Raw genomic sequence first — 17,844 nt, 5'->3', positions numbered from 1 at the left:
ATATGGTGCTACTTAAAGATAGAAACAGGTTAAAGGAAGGAAAATACTGCCCAGTAGTGTCCCAGCACTAACTCTGTGATCTATGTTGCTTGTTCATATCTGTTATGGGTATCTTAGCACAGAAATGAGACACCAGAGGCTCATTTAAAAATGCCATTACTAGATGCAAAATCTACATGTAGATTTCTTGAGAGCAGCCTGCAAGGAGGCAGCTTTGGAGCTCCCAGTGGAAACCTGTGTATTTTCTCTCCTTGCAGGAAACATAGTGTTGAGCAGATTGCAGAAATAAACAGAATCCTTGCTTTGTGTCATTCACAGCTTTTGTAAAAAGGATGATCACAACAAAGAGAATCTCTTCAACAGCCTGAACTATGATGTTGCTGCCAAGAAGAGAAAAAAAGACCTGCTGAATAACAAAGCCAAGATTCAATGTAAGATGTCTATTTGGGCTTTTTTTTTTTTTTTAAAGAGTTGCTGCAATAGAATGGAAAATGCTTCATATCTCTGGTTTTTGCACAGTGCATGAAGCCTTCCAGAGAGTCTTGAAGGGCTTTGTGCCCAAGTTTGACCTAAGTAGAGAACTTGGATGCAGTTTAATGTGAAGATTTATGCCCCTGTTATAATCCTTGCTCTGAGGAGTTGTGCTTGTTGTGTTCAAATTTGTCATTTGTGTTTGTCAGAAGGAGGGTAATTTTTTCCTATGGTACATTCAAATGAATCAGTTCCAGGCCTTTTCCCCCCACTCTGTAGACTTCCTTGTGCACAACAGGCTAAATTTATTCTTCCTTCCATATGCATGTTGAGCACTAATCTACATTACTGGAGGCTATAAGCCTGAATGCGAGCTTTGATCCTATCTCTGTGCGCGCAGTGCGTGAAAAATGAAATAAGATTTGAGCTCCCTCAAAACAATGGAAGGTTTGAAATCTCTCTGTGCTCAGTGAGCAGCAGGGGTCTCGATGGTGCCCTGTGGAGGACTTGGGGGAGCTTGCAGGGGCAGCAGGGTCTGTGTTGGTCTGATTGGAAGATAGGTACTAGAGTTCAATGTGAGGGCTACAAATGTAAACATAGAGGAAATGAGTTACAATTCCCACACTACTATTAGCTCATTGTGCATCCCCCAGGATTTCAGAAACTGGTGCCAGAAGTTGGCCCCTCAGTGTATTTGGTTCTCTGAATAAACAAATGTTACCATGACAGTTTTTGGCTGGATTCTGCTGTGACCTACTATTTAAAAGGGCCTGATGCAGGGTCTGCACATCTGTAACTGAGATGGGTTGGCCTTGGGCTCACAGTACCAGGCAGCAGTGTCATTGCTGCATCCTTAGGCGGCAGGGCTCCAGAAGCACAATATTTTCTTTAAGGAGAGGAGTCTAGCAGGACAGGGAGAAGAATTTTTCTTACACTAGCTGTTGAATTGACAGTGTGTGGTGGATGTAGTGTCAAAAGCCTGTGGGAGGAAGACTGAGCAGCAAAACTGCTTACAATAAGGGCTCTACTGCAAACCAAGTTAGTGTGTGGTGGGTACAGGAAAGCTATTTTGGGGAGTGGATGGGACAACTCCCATTTCTGAGGGAAGGGAGGGGCAATTAGAAATAGGAAAATTTTGGTCCCAAATAGTTTTTTCTTTTTTAGCAAGTTAGCTGCAAGCACAAGCATGCTCCTCTGAGCCTGACCTCACTGCTAAAAGCTCTCTCTCACATGCCTAGTGTCTCATGACATTTTTGCTCAACTTCAAATTTGACATTCAATCCCAAGCCTGTAACCAAGGTAATGAATAGTTAATAAAATCAATAACAACAGAACCTGGCTGTCAGCCACACTTACTGTCTGGGACCAAAGAAGAGGAGGTGCTGTGGTATATCTGTGGCTGGCAGATTAAACATTTAGAGTCTTGAGCTGTGTCACTGAAACAGGAGCCCTTTCTAAGGCTCAGGGCTGCATTCTCAAATGAAGGAGTATGGAAACAAAGCAGCTTAGCAAGTTGCTAGATTTGGTTTCAAGTGCAGATGGTGTAAACACAAAATAACTTCATTTGCTCTAAAAGGGCAGTGAGTGTTATGAGCAGAACAGAGATCCAGCCCTCTGAGGTGGGAGGTTAACTGAGCAAAATGTCTTTGTCCAAACAGATTTCCACCAGGAGAAGTGGATCTATGTTCACAAGGGGAGCACAAAAGAGGTGAGTGCTTCCACAGGTTCTTTGTTCCATTTTCTACTGTGGTTTTTTTCCATGCAGTGGGAGATACTGTGTTGATATAAATCAGCAGAAGCTCTTCAGAGATAAGTGGAAGATCTGGCTTGTGGTTGGAATTTCAGTAATGATTTTAAGCCCCAATCAGGGAGCCAGGGCTTGCTGTACATGTGTTTAAAATATGACTTGTTTGCTTCCCTCAGTTAAAAAAAAAAACAACCCAGCCATTTGCAGACCAAGCCATAATACTGTTCTTGGCTTTCACCCAGAACAGTCCTAACATGGAAAATCATTGGAATTCATCACAGTGCCTTGCTTGCGCTCATGGAGAAAAGCAGCCATATGAGACTGCTCTGAACTTGCCCTATATATTGAACCCTGGGAATTTGTGGCTCATTCTCACCCATAAATTCATGGGTCATGAGCAAAGCTCAGGTCACTGTTGAGGAAAACACCATGATCTACATGTGGCCATGCCCACTCCTGATGTCAGTAAGTGTGGCTCTGTGGGAGGCCTCCTCCAGCTGCAAGCTGGTCCCATAGTTTGTACCCATTAGCTTGCTCAATTGAGTTGCCCTGGGTCACATCTACCTGGTGCTGTCTGGACTCGTGTTGGTCAAAACATGACCTAGACTGTGTTTGCTTCTCAGCGCCATGGTTACTGCACCCTGGGGGAAGCCTTCAATCGACTTGACTTCTCCAGTGCTATCCTGGACTCGAGGAGGTTCAACTACGTTGTGAGGGTGAGTTGAAGGCCAGGGTTTATTTTGCTGTGATGATGGTGGAGGCTCTGAACTGAGCTGCAGTTGGGTGATGGGAAGCACTGGCAAAGAGAGGCCCAGGCATGAAACTGAGGGAGTTGTGCTTTGCTACATGAAGTAAGTGATGGTAGCTGTGGTGATGGATGACCAAAACCTCCTTTTTGATCTGTTGAAATGGAGAGGCAGATTGGTGGTGGTAACATAGGTGGTGGGCTGTCCTTAGCCCAGCATTCCTGCTACCTTTCATTTGTGAAATTCACTTTGGAAATCCAGAAGACTTAGTTTTTCATTCCTGACTTCTCAGTTCAGCTTAAGTGTCATTTCTGTAGCCCAGAAGGAGCATGGGCTCCCTGCAGAGGCCTCTTTGCATAGGAGGCTCCAGCTCCATGAGGGCTGTGGGGCTTTATCTTGCTGGAAGTGGTAAAGGAGAGACACTGGGGAGCTGAGCATTTTGGGAATGAGAGGATGTGCTGAAGCTCTTGGAGACACTGATCTTAACTTCTCTGCCAGGGGTCATGGTTGCTTTAAATCCTGTGTGACTGGCAGTGGTTTCAGTGGGTGAAGCATTTGGTTAGTCCTGACACCATTAGTTGGCAGGAAGGAGGCATCAACCCCAGGTTCCTTGTACTCTGGCTTTGTGTAACAGCTCTTTTGGCTCTGTGTGGCCGAAGCGGGTGGTAGTGTGGAAAGCAACTGTCTCAAGGGCTGTGGGTGCTTGTATGTTTATGTGCATGTGATCTGCAGATTGATCTTGAATTTCAGATGTTTATCAAGGTTTGGAATTCAATAAGCTTAAAAAAAAAATCTGTTATTAACTTGAGGCTGTTTATAAACAGCTCCTTTTCACATCTCGGCAGCAGCTGATCACTGTTGAGGCACCAGCTGTTCAGGTTTTAGGTTCTGGAGCAAGCAACATTGGTGTTGCTTTCCCTTTGAGTCAAATGTCATGAAATGTCTAAGGAAGAAGTGAGCTGAGTAGGTTCACCTTGGTTCATTTAGGTGACAAGGAGCCTGTGAAAACCTCTGTCAGGCTGGGAAGGTATCTTGCATGGGACTACAATGATTGAGCAGAATCCCCATTTAACATTTTGAACAGTAAACTGAAGTTTCAGTGAGGCTGGTGTGGTCTGGTGGGGAGGCTCTGGCTGACCTTCTTCCCCCTTTTTCCCATGAAAGCATCCCAAATCTGCTGTGTCCAAAATATCAGTTTTCTATATGGAAGTCAGTATGTGTCCTTGTTTCTACAGATTGCCTCTCTCCTGAGCTTTTAAGAATAGTTTTCCCCATGGTAGTTTTAAGGATACAGCACTACTGAGAAGTATGAAGCTTCCTAATTGAGGCTGACTTGTGGTTTGGCAGATTAAAGAAGGTATTAAACCTGGCACCATGGATCAAATACAAAACTGGTTTCTTAAAATGAAAGGCTTCTATCAGCCAAGTCTCTGGTGGATAGTAGCTCATAAAGTGCCTTGTGGGCCAGATTTACTCACGAAGAGCTCTGCATAGATGAGGATCTTGTTTATGGTCCTTTGCAGATCACAGGTCTCCTAGAGCATACAATGAGCAGACTGTCACATGGAAAATGCCTCTGAACATTGGCAGGCATAACGTTTTTCCCTTCCCTCCCTTGTTCTCTCTAGTTCCACCCGTTGCTTGGGGTATCTGATTAATGTCACGCTTACTTAGTTCATCAAGCAAATGCTTTCCAAGGAGGGAAGTTTAGAGGTGGAGGCTGGGGAAGAATATGAGGATGTTTGTAGGAGAAAAGAGGAGAGAAACAGCTGCAGGCTTGGGATTCTGTTGGCTACACATGAACTTGCCCTGTAGAGAAATAAGCTGCATCACTGCTGACAGCAAAATGGGCTTTCAGGCTGAGCGTCAACTTGTCTTTTTTCAAAGCATTCCTTTCTGAATTTCTCTGAATTTAAGTGCTGCAGTGGTTTTGGTGCTGATTTTCTTGTCATACAGAAGTGTCTGCTGCTTAAGATATTCCCAAACTAATACTAACAGTGTGCTGATCAAATGGGCACCTCTGAGGTGGTGTGAGCTACAAGAAGCTTGGCAGGTATTCATGTAGCCAGTGAGTTCATATAACTGAAGAAATTCTCTTCCAACATCAATCTCATCTTGACAGTCTGATGATACCATGCTGGAAGTGCTAAGTCTAGGCATTGCTGCTAGGACTTGATTCTTGCTGATCTTTTAAACTACACCATCTGCCTACATGTTACAGGACAAAGTTTTAGAGCTAGTAAGGAAGTGATTGATACAGAGAACCCAAACTATTCTCGGTCTCAAAGCAGCCCTGGTTTCTCTGGTCTTAAAGACTGGAAGTGTTCTGTAAGCATAAGTAATACAAGCAAAGACAAAAGTGCCTACAGCCCAGAAGATGTTTCTTCTCCCTTGGGAACACTGTTCAGATGACAGTGAGGTTTTACAGGCTGCTTCAGAAAGACTTGTTCTCTGATGCTGGTGCAGTAACATCTCCAGGGAAGGTGCTGTTTCTGATCATAAAAGCTTAGGTCAGGTTAAGCTGCATGGGCGCAGTTGTTCTGGAATAACATGATCTAGGTAGTGTGCAGCCTGCTAAAGTAGTCTCTTAAATTTGTTATGTTTTTACAGCAGCTAGCTCCAGGAGTCCTGGATTTATGCTGTGCTGAAAGAATCAGCTCGATGCTGTCTCATAGAGATCTGTCAGCACCTGTGCTGTAAATCATTGTAACTCGCTTTGCTGTTGCTCTACCTCCAAGCTGAAAGCCAGTGTGACATTTCAGCCACAAACTGAAGGGCTGTGAGAACAAGGTGGGGCTGGAGAAGGAATTTTTCATTGCAATACATTTTTCTTAAGCAGTGCAGATGTGAGGAACTATAATCCCCAACCAGGAGGAGCTTCTGGATCCCCACAGGGTGCGGTCCAGGTTCCCTGTAGCTGGTTTGAGGCATTTAAAGGGGGATTTACACTTGAGTAGTTTGAGACTTGTGATTTTAATAATTACCAATCATTTCCCTTCTTGAGTCAAGGTTACACCCTTCTGCTGGCTGCAGCAGACCTGCTGAGGGGTTTCTGGCTCTCTATAAGCCCCTAGATGTAGGTTATTTGGGGTACTGGATTGCCCACGAACCCCGGTGTTGAATGGAGGCAGTGGCAGAAGGGCTGTCTGGCTGCAGCAGGTCTAAGCAATGCTGTGCACAGTAGCTGCTGTATGTGACTCATGTCACATGTTCTCGTGGTCCTTTATTCCCTGCCACATGGCAGTGTTGTGTTTGCTGGGTTTTTCCCTTGTGCTCATGGAAGGAGGACCTGCTCTGCTCCTGGAGCTGAGTGGCTCGTTGCACCAACTGCTTTAGACTGACTGCTAGTGGAGTTTGAGCAGGAGCCCCATCACACTCATGGGGAAGTGAGCAGGTTATTGCCCTGCTGCTGAAGAGGCTACCTCCTGCCAGCTTTGCAGAGGCCCCACTGCACCTCTTTACCCTTCCTCTGTTTCTAGGAGACCTCTGAGAGCACACAAAATATGGGTGAGATGGTAGGAAGGATTTTCTGGGCAAGCTACCCAGTCACCTTTATCAACTTCTGAGGAGTTGGAAGAGTGAATTAGGATCTAATGCCCTGCTTTCTGAAGGTCTTGCAGACTTCCCAGCCCTAGTTAAAATCGGCTGGAATGTGACCACTTAGAGGTTTTGGAAAGCAGGCCTTTTGAAACTGCTCTTAACCTTTCCCTGGGCTCGCTCTCCTACCATCTGTCCCTCTCAGTTGAGCGTGGGCTGGACTTAATGCAACTGCATCCTAACACATGCTTGCAGCTCTCCAGCCTTTTTAGCCTGCTCAGCATTAATCTGAATTCATCAGTTTGCTCTTAGTCTGTATTATGCAAGTGGCAACATTGATTTGCTTTTTCATAATGCTGTAGGTTCCAGTTTGGCAGTCCATTAAGAGACCATGCTCTGGGTCTGTGCCAAGGCTAAGACCCTCAATGCACTGGAGCATGTGGGTCTTGCTTAGCGTGTGGATAAACTGTTTACCTGGTTTTGGTGTATTACATGAGCACAGAAGAATAAAAAGTGCCTTGGTTTGGAGGGCTAAGCCAGTTGCTTCAGCCAGCAGTCTCTGCGGAGCAATCCTAGAAGTATTTGCAATGTAGTTTTCATATGGAATTTCATCCTGTGTTTATTGCTGCAGGGGAAGGGAGGTGACACATGATATCTGAGCTGGTTCACTGAACATAAATTGAACCTTGATAAACACAGACAAGGCAAATTTGAATCTGTTCCTCTGCTAAATTGGGACAAAATTAATTTAGGCATTCTTCAAGGAACTGAGATTTTTCTCCTTGTTCGTAAAGAATGGCCCTGGCGTCTCACTCTTACAGTGTTGCATTACATGATGCTTATCACTGGGTGCATTTTGATGTTTTCAGTAATGGGCACAACATTGCTAACACCCAGCCTGGAAGAAACTGTCTCTGTGCCAGTTCCAGAATGGTGCAATCTGGAGACAGCAGTTGTTTATGCACAGAAGAGCTGATCTGGGTGCATGTGTGGCTAATGTACAGATGGAGTCTGGTGAATTGATCACTATAATCAAAGGTCTGAAGGCTGAACAGTTCCATGTAAGCAGGGTATTACAGGCTACTTTTGGGGCACTGATATTTTTCTACTTACTCCTCCAGTATTTCAAAAAATGAAGAGAAGACCTTTTCTAAAACATCTCAAGCATCTTGCAAACTGCCTTGTTTTTAAGAGTATCTAGTTATTGTCGTCTCAGTTTAGCTGGTATAGCAAGAAGATCCGCTAATGCCTGTGCACCATATATTACCCAGCTCCTGCATCTCTTGTTTCCCCTCAAATGAGCCAAGAAACCAGGCAGCCTGCCCTTCATAGGGTCTAGCACAGGTCTCTTTTCATCTTGTTTTCTTTCGGTCATGCAAGGTACAGGATATTAATAGAATGTAAACTCAAAGCCATCTGATGGTGGTGTTGGCCTGGAAATCAAATGGAAGAAGCTCAGCCACTCAAGGCAACTTCACTGCTCCTAAGTGGCAGTCACATGCGAGCAGAGCAGGCGAATGACTGCAGAGACACCTCTCCCCAGCTCCCTGCTTCATGGCAAGCTGCCGGTGACTTTTTGGATACATCCCTGTCATTCTTTCAGCGGGGCAAACAGCTCAGCTCATGACTTATCAAGTCTTGTCAAAAGCCATCTTAGTTACTTGACACAAGTAGTTGCACCTTCTCTGGGCTCTGCAGTGCCAGCAACTGGATACTGTAGCTGCAGATGATAAAGGATTAATAAGCTAGTCATGTGGTAACGTGTTGATTGACTTGTAGCATAAAAGGTTTTCCCTTTCCTTTCTAAATTAAAACAGAAGGCTGTGTACATCCAAAACAAACGGACTGACACGTGGATGGCCTGTGTATTTATATAATGCTGGGGGAAGGGAGGAAGGCTTGAAAGATCACAGGCCACATGTTCTGCAGTGCATGATCCATAGGAAACTTCTACAGCTGTTCTTTTGGTGGTAGATCTGGGGAGGAGAGGGCATCTTCCCTGTGGGAAATGCTTCCTTTAGCATCTGTGGCCCAAATCCAGTGTTCAGCTTGTACATGAGTCGGATCAGTGATGGGAAACAAATCCTAATGGAAAGTAAAAGCGAGACCTCCTGAGGGGAGGTTAGCAAGTAAACAGGACAAATGGGGAAAGGTGAGTTGGTGTTTCAGCTGTAAGAGCTGAACAGGGGAGGAAACCTTGGAGGAACAGGAGTTTGTTGAAGGGGGGAGGCTGTTTTTAATACACTGCTCAACCTCTGTGTCATAGTGACAGCACTCTGACAAAACCCATGCAACCCAGGAGCTTGACGTAAATCGTGGAGTCTGATTCTCATTAATGCTCCATCAATAATATCCCCATCCAAACAGGCATTCGTTCGTGTTCCCTTATGACAGTGCTTGTTTATGCCCCAGCGAAGGACAGTGACGTTGGCTGTTCGTTGTTCTCTTGGTGTGAATAGAGGCTGCTGGTCTCAGTGCTGCTCTGTGGTTTCTCTGCATCTCTGAACCATGAAATCAAGTTTTCTCCCCCCTCCCAAACCATTAGAATGCCTTTATTCCCCCCTTCAATGTGGGTTTAATTATCTGGCCTCTGCTCTCCTCCCCGTCCACATTAGTTTGCTCTGTGGTTCTGTCTCCCTTTTATTTTCCAGCAGCAAACGAGTCCGTGGACTATTTTGCTGTGTCATGTGACCAGGAGTCAAGATTAGGAAGGTATCTCTGTGCTCTGAGGCTTGCAACCCCTATTTTTATCCACAGCTGCTGGAGCTGATAGCGAAGTCTCAGCTGACGTCACTGAGTGGCATTGCCCAGAAAAACTACATGAACATCTTGGAGAAAGTGGTGCAGAAAGGTAAGAAACAAGCAGGGAGGGGGAGGAGGAGGTGGGTCTGATCTAATCTGCAGTCCTGTGAACCACATCCTTGAGAACAGCCAGGCAATACAGGATGGGTGAAGAGGGGCACCGTTGCTTATTTCTGTAGTGCAGTCCCGTTTTCCTTTCAGTGAGGGACTGGAGAAGGGGGTGAGTGGGAAATGGCTGTGTTCCAGGAGGTATCTGAGGCGATTCCTCCTTTTCCTTGCTACCACCCCTTCTGCATCCTACTGAGTCCTATTTCTGACTGCAGAAGAGATGGCTGCTCCTGCCCCCAGCCTATCTGCAGCCTCTGCTGCCGCCTTGTTGCCAGTTTGCTGTATCATCAAGTGCTCCCACTGCTCCAGAGGGAAGGAAAGCTCCAGAGCTGTCCTTACCTGCTGGGGAGGCTGAATTGTGGTTGACATGTGGCACTTCCCTCCCTGCTGCTCTAGCTCTGTCTGAAGCCTGGGAACTGAGAGCAGCCTCTTGGTGTGTGTGTATGTAATGAGAAAGGAGATCCTGAGCTGTCTCCCTGCACATCAGCTGGGGTAGATGGGGAAGAGGTGCACATGGATATCAGAGGGGAAAACTGGCTGCTTGCCAGTAGTGGGAAATGGGAAGTGATGCAGAAAGGGCAGATAGCTTATCTGCTTATCCTGGAGGATCTCTTTCCATCTGCTGTCTAACCTACTGTGCCTGGCTAATGTTTAAGTGCTTTCCTCTAAAAAGAAAAGCACAGGCTCTCTCCTGCCCTGTGGGGTTATAGCAGATGACTTGACTTGCCTGAGAAACACACAGATTTAGAAAAGGATTTGGGTGGTTTCCAATTTTAACCTTTCCTGTTCTTCCAAAGTCCTTGAAGATCAGCAGAACATCAGGCTCATACGGGAATTGCTGCAGACCCTCTATACATCCCTCTGCACGTTAGTTCAACGGGTTGGCAAGTCTGTCCTGGTTGGAAACATCAACATGTGGGTGCACAGGATGGAGAGTATTCTCCACTGGCAGCAGCAACTGAACAACATTCAGATCACCAGGGTAAGCACAAATCCTGAAAGCTAAAAATAATGTGGCTCCTTTGTGAAACCTTCTCATGTAGCAGCTCTCACTTAGGTGACTGCATCCCACTGTACTCCCAAGTGCAAGCATAGAGTGCTGGGGAAGGAACTGGAGTTGCCAAAATAACTGGATGCATTCCTGGCATTACTTGTGTCCCTTAAATCAAACTCAGTGTACATGACCCAGGACCATGCTCACTGTTACTGGTCACAGACCGTGGTTTGACTCCTTAATGGCCATGAAGTGTTGTGCAAACAGAGCTGGACAGGAAACCACTTCCCCTCTTGAGAGTCTTCAGAGACTAGGCCTCAGTATGAAAAGTCAGCTCAGTCTTTCTGAAACTGAGACATTGTCATCAGAACTTGTTTATCAGACAGTTGAGGGGTTTAGGTTTGTTTAATCTGTAAATTAAATGCAAATTTCCAAATAGCTGTGTAACTTCATGCTTCCTGGCTAAAAACATCAGTGACTCTTCCAATAGTCTGGAGCTGCCTGTTCTAGCCAGATGAGTCCTCCTTTCACAATGTGGTTTTTTTCAGCAGTGTCTGTGGGGATGGGAAAGATGTACTGAGAAATTCCTAACCTGGCTTTGCATGGGAATAGTCTGAAGTTGCTCCATTTCACAGAATCACGGAAGGGTTGAGGTTGGAAGGGACCTCTGCAGGTAGTCTGGTCCAACACCCTTGCTCAAGCAAGGACATCTACAGCCAGTTGCTCAGAACCATGTGTAGACACTTTCTCCACTTTGGATATCTAATCCACAGAAATTATAAAGCTTTCCCCCAGGGCTGATCTCTGGTGTGCCCCTTGTTGGACTTTCCTGTAGTGAACTGGACTGTGAAGTTCCCACTTGAGCAGACCAAGTCATGGCTCAAGAGAATATAAAGAGCATCTTTTTCTCTGCTGGGTCAACCAGAGAGACATTTGCAAGGGGCCTGCTTTCATTACTTCACAGGGCTGTTCTCTGGGAACACCAGGAAGCAATTTCCAGTCCTTCAATTAAGTGATGCAGGCAACAGGACACAGGAGATGAACTCTGGGGAGTCTGAAGAGCTGCACAAGCAGCAGTGCCTTGTCTGATGGTGGTCAGGGAGTCCCCAGCTCTGCTGTCCTCCTGGTGTGCAGCTCTTGGAATGGGCCTTGCAGGGGAAGCACTGGCCCAGCTGTGGGGTGGCTCAGGGGCACAGCCAGTCTGTGAGCACTGCTTCCCTCTGCTTTAGGAACTCACAAAAGACAAACAAGCATTTCAAAGAACTCTGCTTATCCAGACAAAAGTGCATCAAAATACTGCTTGTGGACGGGACTTTCGTGTGTACTTACATGTATGTTTACAGGCTTTTTTAGAATAAATAAAACATGTTGAGCTTGAAAAAAAAAAATTCACACCCCTGAAGCTGTCTTCAGGTCAAGTTAGAACAAAACCAGCTGAGTTTAGAGGAAGGAAGAACAAGCTCAGCTCTGTGCAGCCAGTTGCTTACAGTGCACTGAGTGCTCCTGGTGTTTCTAGATGGGAGGAAAATGTCTTGCAACAGCCAAGATCTAAACCTTTAAAACAAAGAAACTTGCAAGATGTTGTGTGCTAGAGCTGCTTTAAGAAAAACCAAATCCAACTCTGTCCAGAAAGTGACAGCAAACTACTCTGATCTCATCTGTGTTCCTTCTCCAAAAAAAGTAATGTTTGAAAGTCCTGGAAAGGAGTGCTGAGGGAAAAGAAGTAGCAGATAAGTCTTTGGCCCTGACTCAGGAAACCTGTAATGATTTGCTTGAGTCACTCTGGTTTCTGCAGAAATAAGACGTAAGCGTGTGCTTTGGGACTTTTTTGACCCAGGAGTCTCTGAGCTTAGTCTTGCAAAGCTTTCATGTAAAGAGTACAGGAGAATGCATGAGAGGCTGGCAGGGGAGATCAGTGGGAGGTGATCCAAGGCTCCAACGCATTCTTCCTACCCCAAACTGTGACCCAGACTGTCATGGAAGGAAATCTCCTCTGGAGATGGCAGACAATCCACTCCTGGAGCATTTCTTTCTGTTGCTGGTGGAGATGGCCAGAAATGATGCCTTTGAAAAGCTATGGTACTTGCAGGTACCGGGCAGTGCTGCATGGTCTGGGCACGTTGGTGATGAGGGCACTGAAGGGAAGGTGGGAGCTGTTTGTGTACACACATACTTGCTGTGCCTGTGGAGCTTCACATGGGATGACTGGAGATGGAACCACATGATTAAAAGCAGCTTCCTGCAGTGTTCCCCTGCTGATGGTGGGCCGTGTGCTTCTTGTTTGAAACAGTTAATAACTCTGCCAATTCTGAGATGGGTGCTGTGACTTTGTGACTTAAAATAGCAGCATCTCTGTACAGGGTAAATGATAAACTTGGCACATCTGTCTAACATTGTTGCTTCATTGGGGCCTAATCCTAAAAACTGCTGTTTGCCTTAATAAGGCTGGGGCTGGTTTTGGAGCAGTTGCAGTCCGGGTTGTGGTCCTTGCTGATGCCTTGCTCCCATGTGTGCCTTGGATTTCCCCCAAGTGCAGGGGCTGCAGATCCATCGTGGTCAATTTGTCCTGGAGCTGTGCCACTGTGATGACTTGCAAAACAGTCCTGCACCCCATGTAGACCAGGCAAAGGTGGATGGGGTGTGAAGGTGGCTTTTGTCTCTATATGCTGGGATGTGCTCTGGTGTGTCTGAACAGCCTGGAAAGCCATAGCTGCAGCTGATGGGAAAGGGGCAGATCCTTCAAGTGTTCATAATTAGTCTTGCCAGCAATGACCTGGGAAGACATGCAGGGAAAAACCCTGCTGTGGGTACTCATCAGTCACTGCTGTGGTTACAGCAGGGTCCTGTGACAACATAAACTAAAACACATGTCAGAAGAGCATGAGATTCCCAGCAATGTGTGTAACATGAGGCTGAACTTGAGAAGTAATGATCTCCCTCATGGTGGAGAGACCTGGATGGTTTGTAGTTGATACCACGATGTAGCCGATGTCCTGCTGTAGTGGAAGCTTCTGGGAGCAGAGTCTTATAAGTATGGATGTGGGATGCAGAAAAAGGGGAGGAGGAGGCTTGAAGTGCAACTCTGCTTCTAACTACTGTATTACATTTACATGGCCTCATCCTTGAAGATCTTTCAAACTGTTCTGGGGCAGAAGGTGAAATATCTCTGTGTAAAATGTCTCCTTATTCAAAGAGGTAACTACAGCTTATTCTCTATGTGAAGAGCAATGCTAAGAAGGCAGTAACTCTACTGCAACACAGAATTGCTTGGGTTTTCAGCTTCCTATGAGCTCTATTTTTGTCTGTCTCTTCCAGCCTCCCTTTAAAGGAACCACATTCACAGACCTGCCCTTGTGTTTACAATTGAACATCATGCAGCGACTGAGTGATGGTAGAGACCTGGTTAGCCTTGGTCAGGTGGCTCCTGACCTTCAAGTGCTCAGCGAAGACCGGCTGCTGTGGAAGAAGCTCTGCCAGTACCACTTCACAGACAGACAGGTACAGCCACCACTTCCTTCTTGTACACCACTTGCAAGTGAGCACATGGGTAGGACACTCTTAATTGACTCTCCTTGGATCTAAGGGCTGTGCCACAAGCTGATAATACAGGCTGGCATGAGGATGGCTGTGAAGATGATTTATGTAGAGGGCTTTGCATGCCACAGCAATGATTCCTGAAACAGGAGCCTGAGGAATTAGTCATACGGTGAACTTCAACCCTAATCCAGGTAGTACCAACTGCAAGTCATGCTCCTCTCCCCACGTGTGTGGGGAAAACGTGCAGGCAAGCTCCAGCATGGACCCTGATGTCACAAGGACTGACACCCTCACAGAGAATCTCTGTGGATGTGGTCCAGTTGTACAGTCTTATGCTTTAGAGCAAGAAATCCCCTCTGAGCTGTTCTGCGAGTGACAGGACTGTGGAAAACAGCCCTGCCAGTACCCAAGTTTACACAAACAAAGATCTTTAGCCCTTTACAAGCTGGTAATCATATAATGGTTTGGGTTGGAAGGGTCCAACCCCCCCACCATGGGCAGGGACGCCTTCCACCAGACCAGGTTGCTCCAAGCCCCTGTGTCCAACCTGGCCTTGAACACTGCCAGGGATGGGCCAGCCACAGCTTCTCAGAGCACCCTGTGCCAGCGCCTCAGCACCCTCACAGGGAGGAACTTTTTCCTCATCCCTAAATCTACCCCCTTTCAGTTTGGAACCATTACACCTTGTCCTGTCCCTACAGGCCCTTGTGGAAAGTCATTCTCCAGGTATCTTGTAGGCACTCTTTAGGCACTGGGAGCTGCTCTAAGGTCTCCTCTGAGCCTTATCTTCTCCAGGCTGAACAAACCCAACTCTCTCAGCCTGTCTCCAGAGCAGAGCTGCTCCAGCCCTATGAGTATCTTCATGAGCTCCTCTGGACTCACTTCAGCAGGTCCACATCCTTCTTATGTTGTGGGCTCCAGATCTGGGGTCTTCTAAACTTAAAACCAAACCAAAGTCCCTCTCTGTATTTATGGGTGAAAGTCTGGGGTGCTTATACCAGGCCTCAGCACTTCAGGGACCACATGCCACATTTCTCTGCTGTCTTGGCTTTATTTGCTTACTCTGAATCTGACTTTGGAAGTGACTCTGGGGAAGTTAATTCAAATCCAGTCTCTGCAACTAGTGAGCCCTTAAAGATGGGTGTTTCCCAAGCTAGTGTGACAAATCATTGACTCCACAAGTCAGTGAAGGAGCAAAGTACCTCAACTTCTGAAACTGTTAAATGCAACTGTACTCACTGTCCCACCAGCCACAAGCAGTGGCTGAAGCAGTTATAAAATAGCTCCCAGTGTTTCAGGCTTCATAGGGTGATGTTCATGAAATGGGGATAGACCCTGATAGTGGTACTGGGTGACTTTTGCTATCAGGAAGCTGGTTATAGCTGGATATTCAAAGTAGGAGCTTTCTTGGGAACTGTTGTGGGGCCTCACAAGGATGTGAGGGAGAGGAGAACATGAATTGGGAAGAAGAAAGCATTATCTTTTTTGATCTGTTACGGTGGTTATTTTCTCTTCAGATTCGCAAACGGCTAATCTTATCTGACAAGGGACAGCTGGACTGGAAAAAGATGTACTTCAAGCTCATAAGGTGTTACCCACGGAAGGAGCAGTATGGTGACACGCTGCAGCTCTGCAGGCACTGCCACATCCTCTCCTGGAAGGTATGAGGGGCTGGTGGGGCAGGAGCTGTGGGGCACCCAGTGCTTTGTCTGATTGCAGCTGGTTTGGGGTGCTGCAGTTCCTTTGCCTCCATAACCTAGTGTTTTCCTACATCTTCATCCTCCCTCAGCTGTCAAGGCCCTTTCTCCCCTGTGCTTGAGATCCCATCCTTATCTTGAACAAGAGTAGTGGCCTGTAAGGCCAGCGAGGAGGGAAATGGGTGTACTGTAGGGCTGCCTGCAGTAAATCACCTTAGCATTGCCAGCAACTCCTCCTACCCATGACATGGAGGTGGAGGTCTTGGCAGCAGGATTAGCTGGAACAAGAGCTGGTGGCTACAGAAGGAGCCTAGACAAAAATCCACTGGCTGCTGTGGTGATACCCAGGGCAGGTCTCTTGTTAAACTCCTGCAGCTGATGGTAGGCTCCAGCCTCTCATCGCTCAGAAAAGGGGAAAAGAATGAATTGGATCTTTGCTGGTTTTATTTCCCATGATGTGCCAGTAGCCCCTAATACACGAAGCCTGGTTCTGTCTGCTTTGGAGAGTAGAAGTATTATTCTGGGCTCTGCTCTACTTACAGGCAGGATATCTGGCAGGGGGCAGTGCTAAGTTGGCTGATGCTCTGGCGCCCTTTCTGCAGTCTCTAAATGGAGTTGTTTTCTCCTTTCCCAGGGCACCGATCACCCCTGCACAGCCAACAACCCGGAGACTTGCTCCACCTCTCTTTCGCCGCAAGACTTTATCAACTTGTTCAGGTTTTGAACTTGGGTCACCGCAGCTTATGCGATTCTTACAGGACACTTTATGCCACTGAGCTTGGACACTCCGTTTGTAAATAGTGTAAATATTCATGTCTGTTCGAAGCTCCTGAGTCAAGGAACAAGAGGATCTCGGAGGTGAAAGGTGAAGTTGCTCACTGACGCGCAGCACTTAAGGAATACAGACTTCCATAGGACTGGTGTATAAATGCAGCACGTTGTACAGAGTCCCTTTTTTATGATCAGAGTACAAGATACAGGGCAAAAAACTTCATTTGTTTGTTTTTTAGAAGTTAAAAAAGAAATTGCCCCACAACCATTTGAGAACTCTTTTGGTTTGTTTCTCATAGGCAGCAATACGAGGCTAGGACTGTTGAACTGTTCCTCCATCTGGTTTTTATTTAGCATACATATTTATAAATATGATGTTTTAAAAATATTTATGAAAGATATCCCTGTGACAAGTTTAACTTTTGGTTTTTAAGGACACATTCTGAAATACTTGGAACTCTAGCCTACTTGTGAGAGAGAATGGCAACATACCGCTTTCTACCTCTAACAGATTGAGTACCTTTCAAACAAAAATCCAGTGTACAATGTGAACTTTTGTATTTTGTACAATGATTTAAAGGGAAATGTTTGTGATAGTAAGCATCTTTTCTTGTATTAATGCTTACCTCTTTATATTAGTTTTCTTGTTCTGTGCTCGAATGCCTACATGATAGGCAGCATATAAATACCTAAGACTTTACTCCATCCTCTTTTAATTTGTTGGGTTTATGAAAGACTAAGCAAAAGGGAAAAGAGAAGCCACAAAGATGAAGATTATCTAAAAGGGAGGAAGTTCTATTAGAGAAACAAAGGACTGGATTTAATCTCATCATGTAAATCTGTATCAACTCCACTAGTTAATTACTCTGGTTGAAATCCCAAGTAAGGTTAGAATCTGGTTCCTCAAGCCCATGTGTCCCAACACTGCTCTGTATTCCCACTGCTGTCAAGCAAATTCAGTCATCTTGGGGCAGGTAAAATACAGGGAGAACCGGACCATCCAGTCTAGTGAAATTGTGCAGTTTTTGGTCACTGGGGGACTGGCAGCATCGTATTTCCTTTCAGACTACTGGAGTTTAGGGTGATGAGTGAGACAGTGTAGAATCATAGAATGGTTTGGGTTGGAAGCGGCCTTCGGAGGTCATCCAGTCCAAGCCCCATGAAGAAACTGGTCAGCATTTTCCTAAAAACAGCAATCAAGACTGGCGTAAACAAGGGATTTCCAGCATGGCACTTGGCATCTTTGCTGCTGGCGCAGAGAAATAACCAAAGACCCAACCTAATCCCTTCCACTTCCAGTGCTGAGCTGCTTTATGAGATCATCTAACACCAGCCTAGAGCTAAACTTTTCAGTGCTATGGAGTAAGTGGCCAAACTAATTTCACTGTGGCCATGACCTGGCTCAACGTCTCCTCTCTTGCATACAATGCTTCA

At 46.1% G+C, this 17,844-nt stretch overlaps 1 protein-coding gene across 1 annotated transcript; it reads left to right on the top strand.

Annotated features, from left to right (window-relative positions):
* Window positions 1–293: 293 nt before the first annotated feature.
* FBXO32 (F-box protein 32) lies at window positions 294–16,863 on the top strand (the record flags this gene model as incomplete). The annotated part of the gene is made up of 8 exons (XM_010018644.1): window positions 294–431; window positions 2,130–2,179; window positions 2,842–2,934; window positions 9,259–9,352; window positions 10,209–10,393; window positions 13,721–13,903; window positions 15,460–15,603; window positions 16,274–16,863. Coding segments are annotated over 8 exons (977 nt in total), but the record flags the coding sequence as incomplete, so codon positions are not given.
* Window positions 16,864–17,844: the final 981 nt, after the last annotated feature.

The sequence above is a fragment of the Nestor notabilis genome, unplaced genomic scaffold (genome assembly GCF_000696875.1).
Source record: "Nestor notabilis isolate BGI_N333 unplaced genomic scaffold, ASM69687v1 scaffold9490, whole genome shotgun sequence".
NCBI lineage: Eukaryota > Metazoa > Chordata > Aves > Psittaciformes > Psittacidae > Nestor > Nestor notabilis.
The sequence above is the reverse complement of the archived record's forward strand: the minus strand, read 5'-3'. Positions and strand labels throughout refer to the sequence as shown.